We start from the raw sequence: 26,763 nt of genomic DNA on the forward strand, positions 1-26,763 counted from the left end.
CCATTAAAATCAAAGATGGCGGCCATAATATTCGTTATGAAATTACTTAGCACTCGCTCGCCAAAATTACGCCTGCTCTGCAGGCTATAATCACCAGCGCACCTTCTTTGAACCAAGCATAATCTGAACCATCCGTATGGCCATTGAGACAATTTGCTTCAAGCTGAAAAGGGGTCATCATCAAAGGGAAGCGAACTACAAGGGATCCGAGAAAGAAGAGGAGGTAAGCCGTGTCTTATCTGGGTTTTCTCTAACGCTATGGCCCAGAAAAATTCAATCTTTTTTTACCAATCGTCGTTTGATACTAGCTTTAGTTTATAATTAAAATCACGTTTCGGCAAAACAATGACTTTGGCCTTCATCGCCTAAAAACCCTCGCGCCGGTTCATCGCTCGAATAACATTCTAAAGTGTTCGTATTCTTCAAGTTATTTCTTGTCCTGTCGTTTGGAATGTTTTATACGGTCATGGTGTTAATGGAAAAGAAGTTATCTTACGGATTTTGTTTTGTCTAGAAAGTTTTCAAATGATAGCGAACGGCGAGCGCAAGTTTCTATCTCTTTCTCTCTTCAGTCAACTATCGTAGGATTTACTCTATTTTTAAAAAAATCGCGCTTTGTCCAAGAAGTATTGTTTTAGCCTGAGAACGAAGTAGTGGCCTTTCCCAAAATTCAAATAAAATGAGATCGAGTCAGCGATGATCCTGTTTACATTGAGTCTGATGCGGTAATTTGATTTTGACAATATTGTCATGTGAGAACCCGTCAAACATCTGAGAATTAAAATACGGACCGCAAATGTGTGGTGCAAACAAACTTACGGGTGAAGTGGAGTTAGTTCTACTGCGGAATGAGTGAATTTCATTGTTTAGTTATGGTACTTTTCAGCGCTATGTTTTCATGTTTTCTACTCGGACTTCAGGAAATGGTTTCAATTGTCTCACAAAACATGGAGCCACTTTCTCTTTGCTCAACATCTCAGTCGAGGCGTACGTAATGCTCGGGTTATGGTGAACATGCCTCCGATACGATATTTTTTTCCTAATGGTGGAAACTGAAGAATCAACCTCTGAAACCGATAATGATCACATTTTGCAAGAAGCGTCTGAGCTGTGATCGTGTAATTAAATGGGGTCTTAGCAATTTGAGCTCACAAGCACGCTGGTAAGCACATGGTTAGTGTAAGTAATTGTTGTTCACAGTTTTTGAATTCGGGAGCCGTTTTTGAGAGTCTGTTTCTGTAACTTTCCTGGATATTTCTGTTGAATTCATTGAGCTACAATCTCGGAATTTCATAAGCGATTATGAACGATAATTCGTATCAGCACCATAATTCAGGGAGGTTTTATTAACCGTGACATTATCAGTTTACAATTCGTGAACCATTTCTGTAACCTGCTTGGATATTTTCTTTTGAATTAATCGAGTCACGCTCTCGGAACCGTATATGTAGCACAAGTGAAGCACATTTTCAACTTTCCAAATGATTTTAGGAAACTATACTTAATTGACTCTCGATAAATTGGCCTGCCATAACGCGTTGATTATTTTATCATTTTGTAGCCCCAAAAGCTCGGCTTATGATTCCGGAGGTACTGAACTTGATATACTTGATTTAAAAGGCAGCCTTCAAAGAGGATATATGACCGTATATTGCACCCGGTTTACATATGTAGATAATTACATGAAAGATACCTATTAAAGCTGTATTCAGAAGCAAAGACACGTAGGTAATATACTTCTGCCTTATTTTTATATTAAGGGGTTTCTTTTTATGTAACATATATCCATCCCTTTAATTTCTTCCTTAATCTGCCTGCAAATAATTAAATTTTATGTTTTAATTCAGGTGTGAGAAGATAAAAAATAAGTGTTGCAGAGTTCTCCTTCCAGACTGAATTCAGGTGAGAACATCAGTAAACTAGTTGATGTCATATGCTTTTCCTGAATCTTTAATTTTATTGCCCTGGGTTTTTTCACAAAGGGTCTTTTATATCTTTGTGTGCCAGCTAATGAGTTAAATCTCAGTGAATAGATAATAAATAAATCCATCTTAAAGTTTTTGGCATTTACTATTTTAAAATTCATAATTGGCACTCTCTTTTCATCCATGTAAAGAGATATTACACATTTCTTAAACTAAAATTTGAATCATGAAGTCAACTTAACTTTAATGAGTTTGAAACTTCATTGTACATAACAACACTTTACTGGAGTATGTTATATTTATTTGCTGCCTTTCTGGTACATATATACATGTTATTTGCAGGCTGGGAGGTCTGTACATATGGTGAAAAACTGTGACGGAGGTCTTGAAAATACTGCCCAAGGCCGTAGGCCGAGGGCAGCATTTTCAAGACTGAGGTCACAGTTTTTCACCATACCGACCAACCCTTAGCCAGTAAATAACATATTTATTTTTTTGAAACTTGACGAAATTTGTTCCGAAAGAACCCAAATGATTTAGGGCTGTAAATACGGCAAGATCTTCCATAAACTGAACAGTTTTTGAGCCAGTAAATGGTAGTTAAAATAGAGGTGATGCAAATTCAAGAGAGATGCGTCAGCGAAACATTTTCATTTCCATAACGATAATTTAAAAGGCTTCCAAACAAACTTTGAAACATTATTTTTACAAGTATCTGTCACAATCTGACACCTGTCAATTAGAGAGTGTGTAACCAAAAGAAAGCGTAAGAACATTTGAAAAACAACGGAACTTAAGTTTGGCAAGGACTGTCATGACAATGTTTTCTTCAAAAACAGTCAATGATCTAATGGAAAGTATTATTCACTCTCATCGACGATTCATTCATGTACGAAGATTTACCTCTGTTCATTAAATAAACGGCAAGGAAAGTAATCGTGAGTAAATTCAATTTTTTTATTTTGAAGTTGTGAGAGTTTGCTTGTTTGTTTGCTGCAATGGCATGTGTAAATCTGGTCTTTCCTCCACAAAAACTAAATTCGAATGGCACACTCCAACGAGACACAAGGGGATTTAATGCGGCCTATTCTCAAAAAATTCCTTCAGTTTCTCTTGTGCAATTTATGGTACAAATGTTCAAATTGAAGAGACTTGGAAAGACTCACCGAGAGCATATGTTTGTTGTAAAACTTAAATTAAAACTTCGCTCGCTCTTTCAATGCGAACAAATTGCTTGAGAAAATTCAGGTATTAAATGAATGAAAGTTCCTTCATTCAGTTTAACTGTAACAAAATCCCTCACATTTTAACTTTCTTGGTACTTTTTGTGAACGATTAAAATTAATTGCAGACAGGTTTTAGGCCACTTGTCAACCAACATAACGACACTATTGTTTATACAAATTCATTCTGAAACCAATATTTTTCTGTCAACCAAAGTGATTTGAGTGAGAGAAAAGGGAGGATTCATAAGTTATTCATCGGCTTGAAGTAGTTACTGATGTGTTTGCTTAAAAATACTGCCCAGCCGGAAACACGAGCTATATTTTATGAAAAATGGCAACAAAAGTTGGGATGTACTTGGCGACTCACGAAAGCATTACCGTGGCCCGTGGGCAGAGATAGGAAAATACTGACTGGGTAAAGAACCAATCAGATTGCAAGATTCATTACTGTGCCCTCTCAAAAAAAAATAGGATTACATAACCCTTTAACTCTCAAGATTTCATCAGTTATTCTCCTTACTGTCTGCCAAACAATTTATTTGCTGTTAGGTTGGAGAATTTGGAATTGGATCAACCAATTATCCCCTAATTGATATTTTTCTTTATACTCATTATTTGTCTGTTTGATATTGTACTGATGGTGTAAGGAGAAATTCTGTCTAGATCACTAGTGGGACTAAAAGGGTTAAAATCTGCGACTTCAATATGTTATAATGATTAAAATTTTTTAAAATGTAACCAAAAAATTGTGAGGAGAATCTGATGTTATGAGACAATGGAAAAACCTGTTGCTGGTTCCTTATCTCTTTAATGTTTAAATGTTCATGGGAAATGCGTTTTTTTTTTTGAAGCGAGGATACAGAAGTTTTCAAGCAACCTGACAATCACACCTTAATGTTTGACATGCTTCACTCAAACATGTCAGTTGTGTGTACCTACTGTTGTAGAGGTGTCTTTCTTGCCCTGTTGTTCATGAGCTGTCGCCTCTTATTGAGTCCAGCTTTGTTTACCCCCATTGCACTTGCCTTAAACCAACATCTACCAGAATACTTTGAATAGTTCATACTAAGATAGAAAGGGGCCTCAGTGGTCAGCATTGAGTTTGTTCGTTTCTTGCGATAAATTTTGTAAACAAACGCAGGGTTTCTCTCATCGAAAACTCAGTACTTCTGACAGGTTCTTCATGATTGGATGAAACGTTTTCTCCACATGTGAAAATCTTATTTCTCTGATTTGATTGGCTGTAAACAGCTCTGAATGGCGAAAATATTTGACGGATCATAATATTTACTTGATGACTGAGTGGGAAGTCTGTGCATCATGATTGAGAGCAAATATCTTCTCTCTGATTAGTACGGGAAAGAGCCAGTTTGAATGTGTCTCAAAAGGATAATTTTTAGAATATCCTCCTCAAAAATTCCACTCAAAACTTACTTTTGTCTCCTTGGAGTCCCCTAAAATCTTGCATGGTTGTACATCAGTGGACATGCATTAGGAACCAAGGAAGGTTCATGCATTACTGTTACATTACATGCAATAATAAGATACATGAAAAAGTTACTCAGTTCTGATTGGATTAGGTAAATGCAGCTTATAGGTGATTCAATGCAGAAGAGGGTTTATTCAGTGCAAAGAAGTAACAAACCAGACTCAACAATTCCTTGAAATGTTTAGCCGGACCTTAAAGATGGGAAAATATCAATGTATATTATTGTTTTGATTGTACACAATTGTTTTGACCGAACACACAATGTCATTTGCAGGCTTTGAATAAATTATTTTTGCACATGATGTGCATGCTTTGCTTCCACATAATTATGATAAGCTTTCTCGTATTTTTTCATGTATATTATTAATATGTAATCACAATTTTTCTCCTGCAGTTTGGAATAAATAAGCACAAGTAAATTTTTTCAAAGACCACAGCCACATGGTTTAAATGTTGTAAAAGGGTTAATATTCCCTCTGCTATGCTTCAGCACGTTGATAATTTCGTTTCAAGAAAACATTTTGTTACACTGTAAATGATCATGTCTTAGGTTGGTCAAAAAACTGACAGGTGAATTCATGCGTGTAAATGAACTTTATTTTCTGATTGAATGCAAAATTCTCTGAGGGATTTGTTTGCTGACGTCATGAGCGTGCACAATAGGAATATGAAGCAAACTCATGCAATTGAATTTGATCAGACAAATTTACTAGCTATGTTGTAAAATGAATTAATCGTATGACAGTGAGGAAGGGAAATTCACTTTTTCATGTTGGTTTGATTGTTGGCTGGTTTAAAAGGCCCAGTGAGATAAACTATATACCAGGCATAAATTGACTTCACTAATTTAACAGCAGTATGTTTCACTTAATTTTCAACAGTGTCACACTTAATATTGTGAACTTTTACTCCTTTTTTTGTGGAATAGACTTCTGTCAAACATGCATTACAGACAGGGTCTTGTTTCTGCTTGCATGGTTTATTTACAGGGTATTTAAAGATATTTATCAAAGATGAGGGAAGTAATTTAATGCAATGTTTCGTCCCGAACTCCTTATGAGAAAATGGTTTCCTTAGGTAACATGACTTGTAAACCAATTATAATGAAGAAATTGAACTCAATCAGCTGATACAGAATTTTTAAAGTTTTTTCCATTCATAACCCAAAATTAGTTAATTTGAATTAGCTGCAAGAGAAAGGTCACAACTTGAAAAGGTTTCCTTCAAACTTGAGTTGTGTTGATTTGTTCTGTGTGTTTAAATTTATTTGATTTTTAGGGTACTCTGAGGGACGGGACACAATTTGACAGCGGTATCCCTCGAGGAGAACCATTCGTGTTTACATTAGGAGTGGGACAAGTTATCAAAGGTGGATACTTGTGATATAGCATGCATGACTTTGCAAAACAGGCTGATATTTGTAGTTTGCCATGATATTATGCATTTAAGCAAGTGATTGAACTTTCTACTGGTTTAGCAATCAATTGGCCCATGTGGGAATTGGGGAGAAGGCAAGAAACATTTGGACATCACAAGCTTATGAGGATCTATTACTTTAATTTATTAACAAGCATTGGGTTTAATGGTTTGATAAACTTTAGGTTTCTGAATGATTATACTTAACTTAGTTTCTCAAACATCTCATATGTTTTTTTTACCCAACTGTTTTATTTTATAGTCATTTGTTATAAGGCAGAGAAAACAAAGCAAATAGAGGAGTGGTTTGGGACAGGTCTTGTAATGTTCTTGTTGGATTACATTGTAAAATAATCAACTGTCCAAACAGCTGTGCAATTTCACATGATATTTGTACTCAATTTGTGTGTTATTTGTACTCTCTGAGAGCAGTTGAATAATAATGTAAGATATTTGGTTATATTAGAAGTGTTTTTACTATTTAATAAGTCATGATTTAATTTTTGTTACAGGATGGGACCAAGGACTATTAAAGTAAGTTACAACTATAGACCACTCATCATTTGTTTCTAAGTCTTATTTATACACAATAAATTCCTCTCTCCACATTACTTACATTTTCAAACTACTTCCTCAAACTTTTTCAGAACTGTACTGAACTGTACAAAAGAAGTAAACTGTGAAGAGCAAGCTTTTGAACTTTGTTGTTCTGTATTTTAAAATTTTGTTAAAGCTGGGGTGAATTTTGTAGTAAAAGTGCCAGTGCATATGAGTCATGAATAAGTGATCTGAATTTAGTAGTCAAATGTAAGAGAATTTCTGGCCAGTGATTAAATGTTCAGTGTGCAAGCATGAAGTGTCAAGCATTGTGCGCATGACATGGCAAGTATAGATGTATCCATAGGACCTGACTTGTCATTCCCTAGGGGATCTATAAAATTGACATTTTTTTGCTCTCTCTACCTAAGGCTAAGGCTGAAGAGAACCTGAACAGTTATTGATAAACTGGCTTCAAACCATTCAGCAAATGTGGAACTAGCAGCAACATAAAATTCTATTTACATTCGCAGTCTAACCTTTTTAATTACTTATGGACATTAAATTACAAAACATGAAAACCAACCTCTTTGGAAGTATTTTTTATGCAATCTTCAAAAGCATCAGTTGATTAGTTGACAACTTGAAAATACAGTTATTGCTAAAATTTCAATAACTATGAAAAAAATGAAATATTTCTAGTCAGTAGAGTTAAGCCAAAGGGTTGTCATTTGATTTGGTATTGTTTTAGCCTACAAAGTATAATCTTACACTGTTAAATGGGCACTTGATTAGTACAGCAACTAACAATGGCCAATGAAAAAGAGATTCAAGAGAATAGGGTGAGCTGGGAAGAGCTGAGGAGGAAAGGGAAGAATAGGCTGGCAACAGTGACGTGCTCTTGTTATGATCATATGTGTCTTAGGGTATGATGAGGACAGGCTGACTGACATATGGTCTAGTTCCTATAGTTCTTTTTGGTGTCCAGCTACCAGCTTCTCTGTTTTAACATTTTGCTGTTACTTACTCAAGGTATAAATAAACTTCTTGTTGTTATTGTTAATTAAAACTTTTTTTGTTGTTTTTTTTTTTGTTTTTGTTCATGTTGTTTTTAGTATGTGTGAAGGAGAAAAGAGGAAACTTGTAATCCCATCAGACCTTGGTAAGTCCCTGCTCTGATATTTAAGTATATAATTTACGTCCAATGCAGTGAGTAAGAATTGTAGCTAGTAGATACTAGTAGGATTGATAACAGGGCAACTTACCTTGCTTGAAATGTAAGCTTATGTAGATATAATATATCTGTTACATACGAGCAAGCTGAATTATGCAAGAATTCTATCAGTCATATTCTTATTAAAATAATTTTCAGCTGTTTTTGCTATACTAAAAGGATTTTTCTTTCTTTTAATTGTGCAGGTTATGGGGACATAGGAGCTCCCCCTAAGATCCCAGGTGAGTTAACAGCTTGTGGTCAACAGAGACAATGCTGAGTCAGAGCATTACATGAACACCAAAGATATTGATGCCAACCTCTGAAATTGTGAAATTGTGGAAAGACTTGATTTTGAAGTATGGCATCAAAGCCACCCCAGCCACTTCCTCCATAGATTTGTTCATTGAAACTCTGCCAGTCGATCTTCACAGCCTGCAAGTTGCTAAATTGGATGCACATAATCTGACAAAAAAAGGAAAAACCACACAACTACAATTATCCAATAGGGAATTATTTTTAGTAATTAATTGCTCATAATTCATATTGTCTATTTAACTAAAGGTCACCAGAGAAATTTAAAGTAACCATGGTAATGTAAAACACAGGGCGACAAACCAAGTGGTCTATGAGCAATTGTGAAGAGGCAAATAAAAATTCCTTTGACCCCTAAAAGTTACTAGCAGCTAATATCTCCCTTTAGTATATACCACACAGGTGAATAGTACTTTTCACACGCACTGATTGGCTATTTGGAAGTGAATAGCAAGTACTAATCACCTTCCAGCAGCCGATGACAGAATTGTAATCAGATCTTGAACACCATATGGCGTGAAGGAAATCTTTTGATGTCAGAACTTTTTGAAAATAAAACTGTCTTTAAGAAAATCATAGAATACTTTCTGTTCATGTTAATTACGCTTCGTGTTTATTTTTTTAATTTAGATTTCCGGGAAAGGACGGTTTTTGATTAACGAGAAAAGTGTTCTTTGATTTTGTGGGTAGAAAGTTATCGGTTTTTGGGCATATCTCTAGCACAGAATATGTTCCCGCATTTCAAACTTGAATTTCTCCCACGTGCTCCTCAAATAGACTTCCTGTTGACGTTTTTGAGTCGTGGGTTTGGATTGCCATGAGTTTTCTTAAAGGAACCGATCACACCCGAAGACTTCCTACTACAAGTAATGAGAATTTGGCGCAATCATTAAAGCGTGGTGTTGTCAAGTGCCTTAACAAGCGCCTTGACCAGCGCCTTTAAAACCATGTCCTGGAGGGGCTCCAAATGACCGTTCAATCTTAAAATTAGCTAATGTAGACTAGCCGAGTCTACATGCAAAATTTGAGCCAAATCGGTGAACCTGCTTGTCCGACCAGCCTCTCGGTTTGCAATTGGACAACTAGTTTAAACAGAGTGTTCATGAACACCTTATCGCGTCCAAACGCATCGGAAAAATCTGCCGTTGTATCGGTAATACTAGGATTAAATACTGGTCTTAAAGACTTGTGCCATTTTAATTCCAACAAATCTAATGTTCATGACAAGAATTAATTATAACTTGGTATAATTCCTCCAAAAGTTAATTAAAATTTCCATTGGACTGAAACTAAGGTAATCGAACAATCAAACGACCAATTATTTTTCAAGTTCTATGGAAATCTTTACAAAAACATATGGCTTTAATAGCTTTATGTAAACCTTAAGGCAAAAACCGATTGAAAAAATCTGATGTTCGTGACACAAGAGCTAATTATAACTAGGAAAAATTCCTCCAAAAGTTAATTGAAATTTTCGCTCGACTGTAACTAAGATAATCGAACAATCAAACGACCAATTATTTTTCAAGTTCTATGGAAATCTTTACACATGCATATGGCTGCAATACTTTATATAAACCTTAAGGCAAAAACCGATTTAGAAAAAAAAAATTGCAAAAACATTTTGGGAAAACGTTTTCCAGGTGTATGAACTTGAACGTAAATGTAACACCTAAAAACTTGTTTACTGATAACAACCTCGTTCATGTTAGATAAAAAAATGTGATAATGATTTCAAGACATCACTGATTAAAAAAAATTACTTTTAAGCTACTTCAAACAATTCCTTAAAGATCAAAACAATGCAAAGTCTTTTTTCTTCGGCGTGTCCAAAATCGTAATAGCTCATAAGAGTATTTAAGACAAATAGAGAATCAACTTATAACAAAAAAAAAAATCCGTATGGGCTCTTGAAGGCTCTTTCGGCTTTCCCTGCTTTTAATAGAGGACTCTTACAGAGATTTTATAGGTAGCCTTGTGGTTTCAGTTCCAAATATCAACGTTTGCAAGCAACTTTTTACTTCCTTGGGTTTCATATTTTCTATGATACAGCTCCAATTCTCACTGCCTTAACTGAAAAGTAAAAAAGGCATAATTTAGAGAGAATCGTGAAGTTCACTTAAAATTTTTCATTCGGCTTTACGACATGAAACGATAAACTACCCAACAATTATTATAGCAGAAATATGTTTTACTCCTATCAAATTATAGAAGAAAAAGTCTGTGTCCAATCAATTTTAAAGCATCTCAATTTCTTCAGGAAAAAAGAAACTCCTAAACTCTACACAGCAAGAGAACAACAAAAGCATTTATGATCAAATATATTTCTATAATTTGGATTTAAAGTTACTTTGCATTGCGTAAATGTTATGAAAAGAGTAATTACATGGGTCGGCAACTGAATGTCCTTGAAATCAAGTTTGACGTCGTCACTAATGAGTACATATGGCGCCCAGTACTTCTCCTCCTTGAAGGTTTCAGAATCTCTAATACACTTCATGGCCTGATTGAGAGCTTCACTTGCCTTCTTGCCTTTAACAAGTGCATCGCAGAAGAAACTCATGAACTCCAGGGTTCCCTCGTCACCTATCGTCCACAAGGCCACGACAGATGTAGCGCCAGCACCCAAGAATGTTCGGGCAATGCCGACCACACCCTCGGCAATGACCTCCCCACGAGCACTGTGACAACAGCTTAGAACAACCAGTCGCGCCCGCAGCCCAGCTTCCATGACATCTTTCATCGTCAGTAGATAGTCCTTCTCTTGAGGCTGAGGGGTTTCTCTTGTGGTGTTTGGTGCCAGGATAGCTTCACCAGTTTCCATTTTACCATGCGCTGCAATGTGTATTAAAGCCACTGCTAAAAGTCGTTTAACACTTTTTCTAATTTTCGTATCATTTACTATCAGCCGGGAACCATTTGTCGGACATAACCGCCAATGGTATTCTGAGATTGAAGCGGGCAAAAACGAGTTCGTGTCGCACTTATCGTCGTACTGTTCTTCAAGTACAAGTTGTCAAACCGCTGATATCGCGATAGGAACACCACAAGAGACTTCATCTTTTGCTGCTTCTACACCTAAACATCCTACAGATGGCACCTCCGCAGAGAGCAGGGGTGACAAACCACGGAGTGAAACACTACACTTTCCCAACAGCCCGTTCGTGGAGGAGTTCCCCGTCGATTATCTACCGGAGTTACCTACAGATCTGGTGACACTGATAGACGACTATCTCCTTCATTGCTGGAAATCTGGCGTTTGCCTTCGTCACCCACGGTTGTTCCTCCTGCTGCACTGCGTCGCCGACACTGGATCTGATCAACAGTTGATTCGAACGGAAGTAAGCCCTTGCCGTCAGGGTTGGAGGGTTTTGAGTTTCGCAGTGGACCACATCGACACGCTCATTCGCAAATGGTACCAAGAGTTAGCGACGATGGATGGACAGCAACCCAAAGTCAGGCAGCTTATTCCCTGTATGATGTGCGAAAGACTCGGCCTTGCAACCTCGTCATCATCATCATAAACTTTATTAATGTGTCTTGAATATCTGGCCGACGGGGTTAAAAACCCCTCTACTATTAGGGGACACTTAATAAAGTTAATAACCTACTAAATATTTTCTATTGAACTATTAAAAAAAGCCTGATAATATATTTAACAATATAATATAGTTAAAAAACATATTAACTATCAACTGATGGGATAAATGATTAAAAAAATAAAGATTACGAATTACAAAGGATGCAATTAGAACGATTGTCGTCTTCTACCATTACGCTCAAATTAAATTTACGGATACGATTTTTAAAACTAAATAATGATGGGAGGGTTCTAAATTCGCTTGTTAGCTTATTCCACAACTTTGGTCCCAAGTAGGTGAGGGAATATTTGCCATATTTCTAGGTCCTAAATCTGAGGATGGCAAACTCCGCCACCCTTAAGTTGTAGGGTGAACAATGCGTGAGAAATAGCTCACTCACTATGGTGTAGTAAAGTTTGTGTTTATATATACGGATAGTAATATCTTGCAGTCTTCTGTTCTGAAGCGTCGTTAGATCACTCTTGTCCAGTAATGCTTGGTAGCTTGATTGCTTATCTAGGAAAACTGCGCGTAGTGCTCTTTCTTGAATCCGTTCGAGCTTTCTTTTATCAGTATCACTACAGAAATGCCAAGTCAGGTGGCAATAGGTTAAGTAAGGCGATATGGTTGATTTACACAGAGTCAATTTAGCATTGGTAGGGATAAGTTTTTTAAGCCTCAACATTACGCCTACCTTTTGACTCGCCTTCTTACATATTTTACATTTTTTTATTTTACATATATTACATTTTAAGTCTCTTAATTTTTTAGCGCCTACTTATTTATATTCTTTCATTTCTCTTAGGCTCCCATCTAAATATAATTTAAGGAATTCTAGTGATAACCTTTTGCCTAGTTATCCGCGTTTTAAATCTATAGCTACACTAGGTGATCGTTCTTTTACCGGTGCTACACTGAAACTGTGGAATGCGTTACCATTTGACATAAGAAGTGCTAGCACAGTTAATATTTTTAAAGCCGAGCTAAAAACTCACCTTTTTCGTCATGCAATGTTAGCATATATAGTTGTTTTTATTATTGTGAGTTTACTTTTAATCGTAATTTTAGCTTTTTAACCTTTTTATTTTGTTTTTAATCTTGTCATGCGCATTTGAACATTTTATGGAATTTGCGCATTATAAATTTCCCATTATTATTATTATTATTATTATTATTATTATTATTTCATTAATGTGAGTGTTAAAATTCAATTGTTCGTCTATGGTAACTCCTAGCAAATTAAGACATTCAGAAGATTCAATAGTGTTTCGTCGAAAGTGTAATCGAATGTTACTATCTGTACAGTTATGCTTTAAAGTCATAGTTTAATATTTGCTCAGGTTTCCTTTTAGCAGATTGCTGACATTTTATTCGGAGGCCCTTTTGGCATACCTCATAAGATTGGTGTTAGCCATTTTCGGGTCCCCCATTGTTTCATACATTTGATGGTCGATTTCATTTACAAGTTTAAGTTTACCGACTGTCAGCGTCAAAGTGCAAAGTCAGATTTAATCCGTTGTCCCAATCACCCGAGCTTGGAAGTTGATCTTCACAAGGTTGCACCTGATATAATGTTTTATGACGTAGATCCTGACTTATTGTTGTCGCACGAAGGCGTTAGGTATAAGGACGCTGACTAATAAACCCGATAGGGTTAGGGTTAGGCGACTACGAATGGTGTAACAGGCGTCTGCACCTGAAAGAGAGGCTATAAGGCCCCTTTATTGTATGGCAAGGTAGTCCTGAGCTGAATCCAAGCGTCCTGATTAGCTCTTACTTGGTCGGGATTTTGCCATACGGACCGTTTCCACGGAAACGGTCATAAGCCATTCCTTTTTCGTCGCGAAAGCTGGGAAATTTAAAGTAAATAAGTTTGGCCCGAGTACTATATAGTAAGCTACTTATTTACCTCGCTTGCTCGAGCTGCACTGGGGAATATTGGTCTTCGGTCAGTTTCGCTCGGACCTCGTGCCAATATTCCCTAGTGGGACCCTCGCACTCGGTCAGTAAGAAGTTATTCCTCTATGGGTTTCTGGAAGCATACCTAACAGACGGCAGTAGACCGCCATCAACCGGCCTTTAGTAAAATCCCCAGGTAAGGATATACCTTCAAGCTCTCTCAGCAAGTATCGCAAGAAAAACTCAAACAGGAAATGTAAAACAAAGGCCAAAATTGTTGATATAGTCTTCTTATCTCTCAGGTCGTTCGCGGGGAATGCCGAGGACAGGCAGTTGCCATCGAGTTCTACATTAAAAGTGATGAATCCGAACCCTTCAGACATTACCGCGAGGCGCGCAAGGAACTGAACAAGCTGCTTCGTGTACGACAGCATCCTTTCCTTACCAACATCATCAGTGTGTCTTTGTGCCCCTTGTGCCTTGTTGCAAAAATGAAAAATGAGCGCCCTTCGTGACAGTGCTTCCTGACTATAATAGCGTGTTAGTGGAGTATTTTGTATATGGTTGGGTAAACAGAGTAAGACAGAAGATGGACAGCCAGCATTTCACTTCCTTACACTAAATAAGACCATAAACTCGTGATTATTCATCTCAAAGACTTTCGAGGCTCTTTTTCCGACCCCGCGTAACCTTTGTCGTGGAAACTTTCATACAAGTTAACTCTCTTTACTCGAATTGTGTTTCCTGACAAGTCAAAGCGAAAAATTATGTGGCCCGAAACGCTGAAAGACTCTGGGACTTTTTTGTATTGTTGTTGTGATGGAAGGGCAGGGAGCTTTACAGTTTAGTCCTCTTCAGGTTTCGCTAGTTAAGGGTCGTTTAGGTACATTTCCCAACTACAGTGCTTTGTATCTCAAAAAAAAATTATGATGAAACGGTTTCTTCACGGCCATTGGCGTCTTCGCAGAATAGGAGTTAAAATCAAATGTTTTGAGGGATCATAAATCTTCTTTTTGAGATGAACCCATAAAACAATTAAATATTTACCGTTGAAACCGAGAATATTCTTTGTATTTCCAATGCCCTATCAACAAAATTGTACCAAAAGCCGGAATTTCACAAAAAGAAGGCATAGAATTTTGTAATCGATGAATATCGTGATCGGGAAAGAGGTAACTGTTGAGAATATTTGATCAAAAATTCCACTCAAAACTAGTTTTTGTATTTCTAGGAGTTTACCGGAATATTCCATGGTTATAAGTCAGTAGACACATTTAACTAGGGAGGTTCTCGCGTTAATATTACTTTAAATGTAATTCTTCATGAATTTCTGTTTCTAGCGCGCGCTTAAAAGAAAAGGCTGCTATTATGACGCAGTCTGATCATCAGACTTGGGAAAATATTACAGAGGCCAAGATGGTTTTTGTAACGTCTTGGATAAGTTTTTTTACATTCGCATGTTTCAGGGACTATTTTTGGCAGAGGTCAGAAACTGAATGCAAAGAAAGGTAGATCTTTAATCATTCAGTCCAATTTCGATAAAAGTTTTAAGTTTGTAAATAAACAACGAAAAACTTTTACAGACCGATTGCGCGGCTTGCTTTATCAAACTATTAAATTGCTTCACCAGCTACTCGACATTAATGTGAATGTTCAAGAGTTTAAGTTTAAACTATGTGTTTGAGGCAGGCTCAAGGTATTTAACATCTTTGCACTAAATAAATAGAAAGAACAAGGCTTTATTTTTGCAAAACTTGTGTTGCAACCAAGTATTATTGGTAGTTGTCATTGTGGCGCTAACATTTCTTTTTTTCAGTTTTGAAGAGGAAGCCCGCAAGAAAGATGGAGAACAGCAAAGACAGGTATTCTGATTTCTTTGTAATGCCGTGTCAACGTAGCAGATTGCTTATTATTATTTTTTTTTTTTTCAAGCTTCCGATGAGGAAGGATTACGTGCTAACAACTGTACTGCGTGGAGCGGGCCCGGCATAATTATAGAAAACTCCAAACCCCGACAAAACAAAATTTAAAAGTTTCATCAGAACTGTTTATTTGGGCCATGTTCAATTTCAGAGGTACTAATGCAAAAAGGTTTTCTTTTATTGTATTTCTCAAAGAAGAAAATAAACTATGAAAATTGTCAAGAGAAGATAAGAATCACACCATGATGGGAAAAAAAAAAAACAAATCAAGCAAGTCTTTAGTTTACTTTTTTTTTTCAGTTGTCAAGATTTCAACAACGCTCATTATAAAAAGGAGAGGACATTTCTGAAAGTAAAACACTTTCCTTACAACTCTCCTGACAAATTAGAGCTGCCACGTTAATTCAACGGGTTCAAAACCTATATGGTTGACTTTGCAGCTGTAATATTTCAGACTCTTTGAAAATCTAATCAATCTTTGTCCAAAATATCACAAATGAAAAAACTTTGAATGATAAAACCTTTGTTTCACTCACCCACCGAAGCGGCGCAGCAGTGTTTTTAAAAGCTGCTAACTTGTCAACTAGTGTCATATGCTTTAAACATTTTTAAATGGAATATCTTCCTTGAGGAAATTAAGATGTAGTTTACTTGTAACTTTCTAAATTTTACTTTGTAGAAAGTGGAAAGTAGCGGATTGATATAAAGGTAGCCATTAGGGGGGAATGATTTTCCGTCTCTGTCTTTTCTTTGAGGGGCTATTGGAGAATATTTTCCATTTTTGAAATTCCATTACAGCATTGCAGCATGCAAAACAAAAATTTATATTCACAGAAAACTTTTAAACTAAACTGAGCAAGCAGCGTAACATATTGATTAATTGCTTCAGATTTCTCAATTTAATTTATTCTAAGTGAAATAAAGCTGTCAGGGACTGTCTATTTGCTCGAGTTCTCACACATCTTGTTACACCCTCCGTCAGTCGGGTTTTTGAATCGGCTATTTGGACGCACTCAATTTACCGAAACGTTGTGAAAAGGTTGCCGTCATAAGGACGTGGGCGTTGTGAGGTGGATGTTACTCTTGAGAGGAAGACATTGTTGGAATGTGACGTTTGTTAAAAGTTAATCGTTGTTGAGAGAGTTCCCGTTGTAGGGAGAAGACCGTTTTCAAAACGTTGGCCGCAGCGGTTCCACAGAAAAAAAAAACCGTTGATATCAACATCAACAGAATATGAAGTTTTTAAGATGATGAAACTGGAAGTTTATGCGATGATCATGGATATTTTGGATGCTGATATTAACTATTAATATCAAAATGTTTGTCCTTTTTGCAGAATGAATGCGCGTCCATAATTCAACGGGCCTGGCGTCGACTAATATTAAAAAGACTTGAATTTCAGGTAATGTGATATAGTAATAACAGTATGAACACAGTTATACATGGTAAATTCAATCATTTAATTTTATGGAGCGATTTCAGTTGTATAAAATGGTGGGATTATTTTAAAATAAAAAGGGAAGGGGGGTTCCAAAGGTTAACATTAAAATATTTATTTCAAGATGTTTACAATGAATTCGCATTGAAGGAAATCCAAATCGAGAGTGGAATATTTCACTCCATATAAGTGCTTATGGTGACATCTTATTACACTCACAATGAAAATAAATAGATAAGAAAAAACAAAAAAAAACAAACAAACGTGATGCTTGTGAAAAACATCCTAACCGAGACTGAACCAGCAATATGTCATTGTGAGGGGGTGGCTGTTGTAAGAAAGAGGCGGTTCATGGGAAGGTGTTCTGTGTAGAGAGGTGGCCCTTCTGAAGAGGTGGTCATTTCTAGGAAGGCAGCCGGTGTACGGAGGTAACCGTTTTAGGCGGATGAGTGCAGAAGAGACTTTTCGTATAAAGTAGATCTCTATTATGTACTTCGACATGGCGTGACGACTTTAAGATGCTGATATTTTATGCTGACATTATCAAAATTGTTGTTTACTTTGCAGAATTAATGTGCCGTTAAGATTCAAAAGGCGTCACGTCTTTTAAATCTTAACTGCAAGTTTCATTATTTTTAAAACTTTCTCGGCGATTTTAGTTGTAGTCTGATCTAACAAGTTGAGATTATTTCTAAAAGGTATTATTTGCTCCCTTTCGACTCCATGGCCTTATCAGGGAAATGGATTCACAATTTTCATCAGTATATAATTACTTATCAGTTTGTAATTACTGCTTTTCTCCTGACAGATTGAGGCTGTCAAATTAATACAGAGAGCTTGGAGAAAGCATAGAAGAACGAGGAGGGTAATAATTTTTAGCCATAATATTCTGTATTTTTCATCCTTTATCTGTAGTCCGTGTTCAACTTCTACATTTTTAATCCTCCACATAGACCAAAAAAATTGACTGTAAGGGGAGAGAATTTTTTGTTTTTGAAAACACATCTTGTTGCACCCCCCGTCAGTCGGGTTTTTGAGTCGGCTGTTTGGACGCACTCAAGTTACCGAGACGTTGTGAAAAGGTTGCCGTCATAAGGAGGTGGGCGTTGTGAGCGGGTTGTTGCTCTTGAGACGAGGTCATTGTTAGAATATGGCGTTTATTAAAAGTTAATCGTTGTTGAGAAAGTTCCCGTTGTAAGGGGAAGACCATTTTCAAAACGTTGGCCGCAGCGGTTCCACTGGAAAAAATAGACCTTTGATATCAACATCAACAGAATATGAAGTTTTTAAGATGATGAAACTGGAAGTTTATGCGATGATCAGGGATATTTTAGATGCTCATATTAACTGTTGATATCATAATAATTGTTGTTTACTTTGCAGAATGAATGCGCGTCCATAATTCAAAGGGGTTGGCGTCGGCTAAAATTAAAAAGACTTGAATTTCAGGTAAGTTGATATAGTAATGACAGCATGATCACAGTTATACATGGTAAATTCAATCATTTAATTTTATGGAGCGATTTCAGTTGTATAAAATGGTGGGATTATTTTAAAAATAAAAAGGGAAGGGGGTTCCAAAGGTTAACATTAAAATTTTTCTTTCAAGTAGTTTACAATGAATTCACTTTTTTAAAGGAAATCCAAACCGAGAGTGAGATATTTCACTCCATGTACACTGGGCTTCAACTTTCCAACTCTTTAAACGTGCTTATAGTGACTTGTTATTACAATCACAATGAAAATAAATAGATTAGAAAAAACTAAACAAAACAAACAAACAAACAAACAGTGATGCTTGTGAAAAACATCCTAATCGAGACTGAACTAGCAAGGTACAGAAGTTAAATCATATTTAATAGCGTCCCTTAATTAAGTATTATAGACATTTCATCCACTCTTTAGTGAAGTAAAGCCGACAGGGTTCTCAGTAACAAATATTTTTCTAAATTGGGCCTTGACGAAAGGGGAGTTTCGTTGCAGTTGGGACGCGCTTTAGTTGCTGTGTCATTGTGAGGGGGTGGCTGTTGTAAGAAAGAGGCGGTTCATAGGAAGGTGTTCTGTGTAGAGAGGTGGCCCTTCAGAGGAGGTGCTCATTTCTAGGAAGGCAGCCAGTGTACAGAGGTGACCGTTGTAGGGGATGATTGCAGAAGAGACTTTTCGTAGAAAGTAGACCTCTATTATGTACTTGAACATGGTGTGACGACTTTAAGATGCTGATATTTTATACCGACATTATCACAATTGTTGTTTACTTTGCAAAATAAATGTGCCGTTAAGATTCAAAAGGCGTCACGTCTTTTTCATCTTCATTGAACTTTTATTCTGCAAATTCGTTGCCATAAATTGAGAAGATTAAAATGAGAAGAGCTCAAACTCAAGGTACTAGAAGAGAGTAATGGCGGTTGGTGCAGAGTTAGATGGCAAGTTTTATCATTCAACTTTCTTGGCGATTTTAGTTGTAATCTGATCCAACAAGATGAGATTCTTTCTAAAAAGCATTATTTGCTCCTCTTTGACTTCATGGCTTCATCAGGGAAATGGATTCACAATTATCATCAGTATATAATTACTTATCAGCATATAATTACTGCTTTTCTCCTGACAGAACAAGGCTGTCAAATTAATACAGAAAGCTTGGAGAAAGCATCGAAGAACGAGGAGGGTAATAATTTTTAACCATAATATTCTGTATATTTCATCCTTTATCTATAGTCCATGTTCAACTTCTACATTTTTAATCCTCCACATAGACCAGAAAAATTGACTCCAAGGGGAGAGAATTTTGTTGTCTTTGAAAACACATCTTGTTAGACCCCGTCAGTCGGGTTTTTGAATCGGCTGTTTGGACGCACTCAAGTTGTATACTGGGCTTCAACTTTACAACTCTTTAAACGTGCTTATGGTGACATCTTATTAAAATCACAATGAAAATAAATAGATTAGAAAAAACTAAACAAAACAAACAAACAAACAAACAGTGATGCTTGCGAAAAATTTCCTAATCGAGACTGAACCAGCAAGGTACAGAAGTTAAATCATATTTCATAGCAGGGTTGGTCATCCTTTAACTAAGTATTGTAGAAATTTCATCAATTCTTTAGTGATGTAAAGCCGACAGGGTTCTCAGTAACAAATAATTTTCTAAATTGGGCCTTGACGAAAGAAGAGTCTCGTTGCAGTTGGGAGACGCTTAAGTTGCTGTGTCATTGTAAGGGGGTGGCTGTTGTAAGAAAGAGGCGGTTCATGGGAAGGTGTTCTGTGTAGAGAGGTGGCCCTTCTCCAGGGTTGATCAGGAAGGTAGCCGGTGTACGGCTTAACTGCAAGTTTCATTATTTTTAAAACTTTCTCGGCGATTTTAATTGTAGTCTGATCCAACGAAATGAGATTCTTTCTAAAAGGCATTATTTGTTCCCTTTCGACCCCATAGCCTTATCAGGGAAATGGATTCACAATTATCATCGGTATATAATTACTTATCAGTATATAATTACGGCTTTTCTCTTGACAGAACGAGGCTGTCAAATTAATACAGAAAGCTTGGAGAAAGCATCGAAGAACGAGGAGGGTAATAATTTTTAGCCATAATATTCTGTATTTTTCATATTTTATCTGTAGTCCGTTTTCAACTTCTACATTTTTAATCCTCCACATAGACCAAAAAAATTGACTCCAAGGGGAGAGAATTTTGTTGTCTTTGAAAACACATCTTGTTATACCCCCGTCAGTCGGGTTTTTTAATCAGCTGTCTGGACGCATTCAAGTTACCGAGACGTTGTGAAAAGGTTGCCGTCATAAGGGGGTGGGCGTTGTGAGGTGGATGTTGCTCTTGAGACGAGGGCATTGTTGAAATATGGCGTTTGTTAAAAGTTAATCGTTGTTGAGAAAGTTCCCGTTGTAAGGAGAAGACCATTTTCAAAACATTGGCCGCAGCGGTTCTACAGAAAAAAATAGACCTTTGATATCTACATAAACAGAATATGAAGTCTTAAGATGATGAAACTGGAAATTTGATGCGATAATCATGGATATTTTAGATGCTCATATTAACTGTTGATATCATAATGTTTGTTCTCTTTGCAGAATGAATGTGCGTCCATAATTCAACGGGCTTGGCGTCGACTAAAATTAAAAAGACTTGAATTTCAGGTAATTTGATACAGTAATAACAGCATGATCACAGTTATACATGGTAAATTCAATCATTTAATTTTATGGAGTGATTTCAGTTACATAAAATGGTGGGATTATTTTAAAATAAAAAGGGAAGGGGGTTCCAAAAGTTAACATCAAAAATTTTCTTTCATGTGGTTTACAATAAATTCGCTTTTTTTAAAGGAAATCCAAATCGAGAGTGAGATATTTCACTCCATGTACACTGGGCTTCAACTTTACAACTCTTCAAACGTGCTTATGGTGACATATCATCTCATTACAATTACAATGAAAATAAATAGATTAGAAAAAACAAAACAAAACAAAACAAAACAAACTAACAAACAAACAAACAGTGATGCTTGTGAAAAACATCCTAACCGTGACTGAACCAGCAGGGAACAGAAGTTAAATCATTTTTCATAGCGTCCCTTAATTAGGTATTTGCAAAAATTTCACCCACTCTTTAGTGATATAAAGCTGACAGGGTTCTCAGCAACAAATATTTTTCTAAACTGGCCCTTGACGAAAGATGAGTCTCGTTGCAGTTGGGACGCGCTTTAGTTGCTGTGTCATTGTGAGGGGGTGGCTGTTGTAAGAAAGAGGCGGTTCATGGGTAGGTGTCCTGTGTAGAGAGGTGGCCCTTCTGAGGAGGTGGTCATTTCTAGGAAGGCAGCCGGTGTACGGAGGTGACCGTTGTAGGCGGATGACTGCAGAAGAGACTTTTCGTATAAAGTAAACCTCTATTATGTAGTTCAACATGGCGTGACGACTTTAAGACGCTGATATTTTATGCTGACGTTATCAAAATTGTTATATACTTTGCAGAATAAATGTGCCGTTAAGATTCAAAAGGCGTCACGTCTTTTAAATCTTAACTGCAAGTTTCATTATTTTTAAGACTTACTCGGCGATTTTAGCTGTAATCCGATCCAATAAGATGAGATTCTTTCTAAAAGACATTATTTGTTCCCTTTCGACTCCATGGCCTTATCAGGGAAATGGATTCACAATTATCATCAATATATAATTACTTATCAGTATATAAATAATGCTTTTCTCCTGACAGATTGAGGCCGTCAAATTAATTCAGAAAGCTTGGAAAAAGCATCGAAGAACGAGGAGGGTAATAATTTTTAGCCATAGTATTCTGTATTTTTCATATTTTATCTGTAGTCCGTGTTCAACTTCTACATTTTTAATCACAAAGACACAAAAAATTGACTGTAAGGGGAGAGAAATTTTTGTCTTTGAAAAAATTACTAGTGCTTATTTATTCCAGATTGGACAAGAAAAAAAATAAATGATTTTATTACTAAAAAATGACAAACGTGAATTGAGATCATCCTGGATTATCTACACAATTAAACTTTATCACTATATAAGTACTGCTTTTCTCCTAACAGATCAAAGCAACCAAATTAACACAGCAAGCTTGGAGAGACTACCAAACTGGACGAAGGGTAATAATTTTTAGCCTCAGTGATCTAAAGTTTACTTATTTAATCTGTAGTCCGTTTTCAACTTTTACATTTTTAAACATCCCAAAGACCAAAAAATATTGACCGTAAAGGGAGTGAATTTTTTGTCTTTAAAAAAATTACAAGTGCTTATTTATTCCAGATTGAAGAAGAAAAAAATGATTGATTTTGTTACTAATAAATAACAAACGTGAAAAAAACAATACAGTATTGAGATCATACTGGTTTATCTACACAATTAAACTTTATCAGTATATAATTATTTCTTTTCTCCTGACAGCTCAAAGCAACCAAACTGATACCGAAAGCTTGGAGAGAGTACAGAACTAGACGAAGGGTAATAATTTTTAGCCTTAGTGATCTAAATTTTACTTATTTCATCTGTAGTCCCTGTTCAACTTCTGCATTTTTAAACATCCCAAAGACCAAAAAGAATTGACCGCAAGAGGGGTGAATTTTTTGTCTTTGGAAAAATAACGAGTGCTCGTTTATTCCAAATTGAACAAGCGATCATTTGATTACTTATAAATGAAAAGCGTGAAAAAATGTAATTTAAGACGTTGAGTGACATGGGAACGTGCCATCAGAAATTAATATTCTGATGGCATGTTGAAGAGGTTCGCGTGGCATCATGGAAGTTTCGGATTATTTAAGCGTTTCATGGGAAAATGAAGTCATTGTTGGTCGGTCAGTATTATGTTTGACCACTTTCTTTTTTTTTCCTTTTGTATTAATATGCTTTTCTTTTTCAAAGCCCTTTAAACTATTACGACATTCATTAACTTTTCTTTCTGATTAGCAGCGTAACCAGGTTAGTTTACCCTTTCCTCGGGGTATTGTGCTGCTGTTTATCGTATCTGGCGTGGCACAGGTTCTTTTTGTAGAACCCTTGGTTTTCAGTGTACAAATGTTAAGATAATTTTAGGATGCTTATACTACAAGACTGGCTGACTCATCCTAAATAAACTTTTCACATTAATTGAATAACTCGTCTGAGTGAAGTCAGAATATAGTAATTCAGACAACTTTTCATAATAATGCTTATGCAAAGCAAGTGACTATATTATACAATGCTTCAATTAGTTTTAAATTCAATATTTCAAACTTCAATCTTCTCCTCCCCCCTTAATTTCTTATTTCGTAATCACGTGCGGCTCACGTGTGATATAATCTAACGAGATTTGAAGTTGGCATTGCCAGCTGACGCGGACACTTCCGTGTACTCTTTATTTTTGTCTCATTTTCTCAGACTATATAAAATAATTAAGCACCTTTCTAGCCATCTGATTGGCTGTGTTTCTGTAACATTTGATAAATTTATCAGTATTAAAGGCTAAGGGTTTAGCCATGAATGCAGAGCGTTCCCATGCAAAACTTAAGCCACCCGTATCACCATTCCTTGCAATGCACCAATGAAATCAATTAATTTTTTCCATTTTGCTCTGTACAAAGATCCGTAGAAAAAGAAAAAGTCAGGAGATGTCCGATTATCCTACCAAAATGAGAAGAGTGGAAGATTTGTACAACGTTGATTTCCAGGACCTATTTGAAGTTAAGAAACTTGGGGAAGGAGGCTTTGGCGAGGTAGGAGATTCTGTTATATAAATAATATAAATATAAATATATATATATATATATATATATATATATATATATATATATATATATATATATATATTGTGGGAGAAAGAAGACAAATAAACTAAAAGTTCATCCTTACAGGCCTGTTTCGTGGTTGCCCACCCATCAGGGGATTTAGGAAAATTAGAGACTTAAATTAGAGATAGTTATGACTTGTTTAGTCTCAAGGATTGATTATTTTCAAATTTGATCCATGGTTCAGTCTATCTTCAATTCTTATTAATTTCTTGGGGAAAGAGGGCTGCTGCAATGCGGAGTCGTTCGGCGTTTAGAAGACTGGGGAAAACCAAAACTAAAGGTTGCGTCAATTGATGTCACTACAAATTGCTCAAAGTACTGTTAAGCAGATTCTTTAATGCTTGGCTATTCTATCCCTACTTCAGGTAGCGCAATTTTATTGCCGAAAAACCATGGATATTACGCAGTAAAAACCTTTAAGGAGAATGAAGCAAACAAATCGATGGTGTCGAAAGAAACATTCATCCTCCTCCACTTGGCCGGGAGTTCCAGGGTTACCAAGTTATGCCGGGCGTTTACCATCAAAGTATGTACCTAAGAAACGGCTTTTGAATACGTATAGAAAGGTTGGCCACAGGAGCAGATAAAACACGTCCATATTTAGGAATCTTTTACTAGCGTGGCCATGGAACTTTGCACATCGTAGCAGTGGAGTGATCATGCCTTCAGGAGGCAACAATAAGCGTGCTGAGGAATTCATTGTTTTAAACTGAACGCAAGTTGATCCTGCTACTATCTCAGTCAGTTTTTTTTACTAACGAATAGTTAGTTATTGTTTACGAGCCAATCTTGGGGTCCAAAGGATTTGGGGGGGGTCTACTTGATTTTAAGGGGGAAGGGAGGAGGGATTAGTCGTCGTTAACAGAGCATAAGGGAGGAGCTTGAGGAATTTGATTGTCAATGAAATTCCAATGAGGAAGAGTCAGAAAGCCTTAGGGAGGGATTAAATGAATTTTAATGAACGATTCATTAAGTAATTAACGCCAGTTTGTTGAAAAAAGAAACAAAGCATTAATCAACACAGCCGTGATGCTGATGTCAATAAACTAAACAGAATTTTTTTGTTTCAGCTCACAAAAACAGCCTTAGCGCTTGAGTATTTGCCCGGTGGGGACTTTGCTGGAGTTCTGCGAGCCCAGGGAGGAAAACTGAGTGAGGAACGCGCCAGGTACGATTTAAATGAAAAGAAGTTTCAACGCCTTGTGAAGGAAAACAGCTGAGCATCCCGGAAGTGTTTAAAATTGTTATCCTAATCGTCACTCATGCTCATTAAATCTTTACCAACATATAGGCTTTTTCTATGCCGCTGTCAACGCATTAAGTTTTAAGTTTGCAGACTTGCAGTTGCTTATTTTCTTCTGACTAAGACCCAGGTTACAACTTAGAAAGTCAATTAAAAGTATTCATACGACAACGTCTGGTATTTCAGGTTTTACGCCGTCGATATCGGCCTGGGATTGAAATATTTGAATTCGAAAAAAGTCATCCACAGGTATGTTTGTGGCATAACGTACTCTGGAATGTCTCATTCTGAAGAAAGATTTGTTTTTTCCCCGGTGTTTTGGAACCCTTTATAAAACAACACAGACGATATTGATAACCATAACAGTAACGACAGAGAAAATGACAACAACAACGATAACAATAACACTGACGACAAGAATAACAGGAACTAGAGGGATTATGGGAATGATAAAGAGAAATATTTGAAAAATAACGCAGCCAGTATACACCCATTTCTTTCCGATTGCTACAAGGATACAAAAAACTTTTCTCGTTCATCCGGCTTAATTCCAATGTCGACTAACTTACCTTCCCTGTCTAACCAGCTTTCTTGATGCAAATTGGCTGAAACATAATGCACCACTAGCGGTCGAGAAATCTTAGTATAAAAAGAAAAAAAAAATTTGTATTTGAAATCGAGGAGCCACAATTGACATGAGCGGTATGGGATTGGAATCGAGAAAGAACGGGTAGAAGATTTTCCATTGTAACAGAAACATTTATGCAAATCTGGTTTGCCCTGATGTAAATGTACACTAAAAATGAGTGAAAGAAGTTTTTGCCAACTTATTTCATCAGAGATCTAAAACCGGAAAATATTCTGGTAACCTCAAATGGCCACCTGAAGCTGTCAGACTTCGGTCTGAGCGAATTTGTCGTCTTTGCAGTCACTGGAGTATGTGGAACTTATCCATATATGGCGCCTGAGGTATAAGGCTTGTAGCAGATTACCCTGAAAAGTCTTTGTTCAAATCGCTACTGTTTTTTTCTCACTAATTATTTATCTTCTCTTTAGGTTTTTAAGAAAGTTCTTCTTTCTTCTCCTCCTTCTCTGAGGGTAAAATGTATTCCTATAATCTTCCGCTATGGTCAATCTTAAATCAAGGCATTGTCAAACGAGACCCAACAATTTTCTCGACAATAAAGGGGTGGGTAACCTCTCTGCTTGTCACGAGAATCTGAAAAATTACGATAAAAAACATTTTTTATGCCTCTCTGCCCTC

At 36.5% G+C, this 26,763-nt stretch overlaps 1 protein-coding gene and 2 long non-coding RNA genes across 11 annotated transcripts; all 3 read left to right on the top strand.

The window, feature by feature from the left end:
• The first annotated feature begins 9 nt into the window (after positions 1–9).
• LOC136282662 (peptidyl-prolyl cis-trans isomerase FKBP2-like) lies at positions 10–15,463 on the top strand. 9 transcript variants are annotated; one of them, XR_010718333.1, is made up of 7 exons: positions 10–223; positions 5,919–6,009; positions 6,569–6,590; positions 7,709–7,755; positions 8,013–8,048; positions 13,904–14,141; positions 15,418–15,463. XR_010718333.1 is itself a non-coding variant. In XM_066170342.1 (6 exons), exons 1-6 carry the CDS (start codon positions 137–139, stop codon positions 13,954–13,956), a joined length of 336 nt encoding a protein of 111 aa, XP_066026439.1. In that variant the 5' UTR covers positions 10–136; the 3' UTR covers positions 13,957–14,521. The 9 variants fall into 9 exon arrangements, 1 of the variants encoding a protein (XP_066026439.1); XM_066170342.1 differs by lacking the exon at positions 15,418–15,463 and having other exon boundaries at positions 13,904–14,521; XR_010718336.1 differs by lacking the exon at positions 15,418–15,463 and adding an exon at positions 1,848–1,902 and having other exon boundaries at positions 5,919–7,755; positions 13,904–13,964.
• Positions 15,464–22,048: 6,585 nt separating this feature from the next.
• On the top strand, positions 22,049–24,178 carry LOC136282687 (uncharacterized). Its single transcript, XR_010718360.1, has 4 exons — positions 22,049–22,242; positions 22,523–22,579; positions 22,878–22,934; positions 24,050–24,178. It is a non-coding gene; the product is annotated as an uncharacterized lncRNA (long non-coding RNA).
• Positions 24,179–24,631: 453 nt separating this feature from the next.
• LOC136282688 (uncharacterized) lies at positions 24,632–25,746 on the top strand. Its single transcript, XR_010718361.1, has 3 exons — positions 24,632–24,782; positions 25,327–25,424; positions 25,686–25,746. It is a non-coding gene; the product is annotated as an uncharacterized lncRNA (long non-coding RNA).
• The last annotated feature ends 1,017 nt before the right edge of the window (positions 25,747–26,763 follow it).

This window comes from Pocillopora verrucosa, chromosome 7, assembly GCF_036669915.1.
Source record: "Pocillopora verrucosa isolate sample1 chromosome 7, ASM3666991v2, whole genome shotgun sequence".
In the NCBI taxonomy this organism is placed as follows: domain Eukaryota; kingdom Metazoa; phylum Cnidaria; class Anthozoa; order Scleractinia; family Pocilloporidae; genus Pocillopora; species Pocillopora verrucosa.

Bases quoted from the DNA above. Each gene is read 5' to 3' on its own strand.
- LOC136282662 (XM_066170342.1), top strand. From the start codon at position 137: ATGGCCATTGAGACAATTTGCTTCAAGCTGAAAAGGGGTCATCATCAA. The intron at 224-5,918 runs GTAAGCCGTGTC...TTTGATTTTTAG, and splicing joins GATCCGAGAAAGAAGAGGAG to GGTACTCTGAGGGACGGGAC. The intron at 8,049-13,903 runs GTGAGTTAACAG...CTTATCTCTCAG, and splicing joins AGCTCCCCCTAAGATCCCAG to GTCGTTCGCGGGGAATGCCG.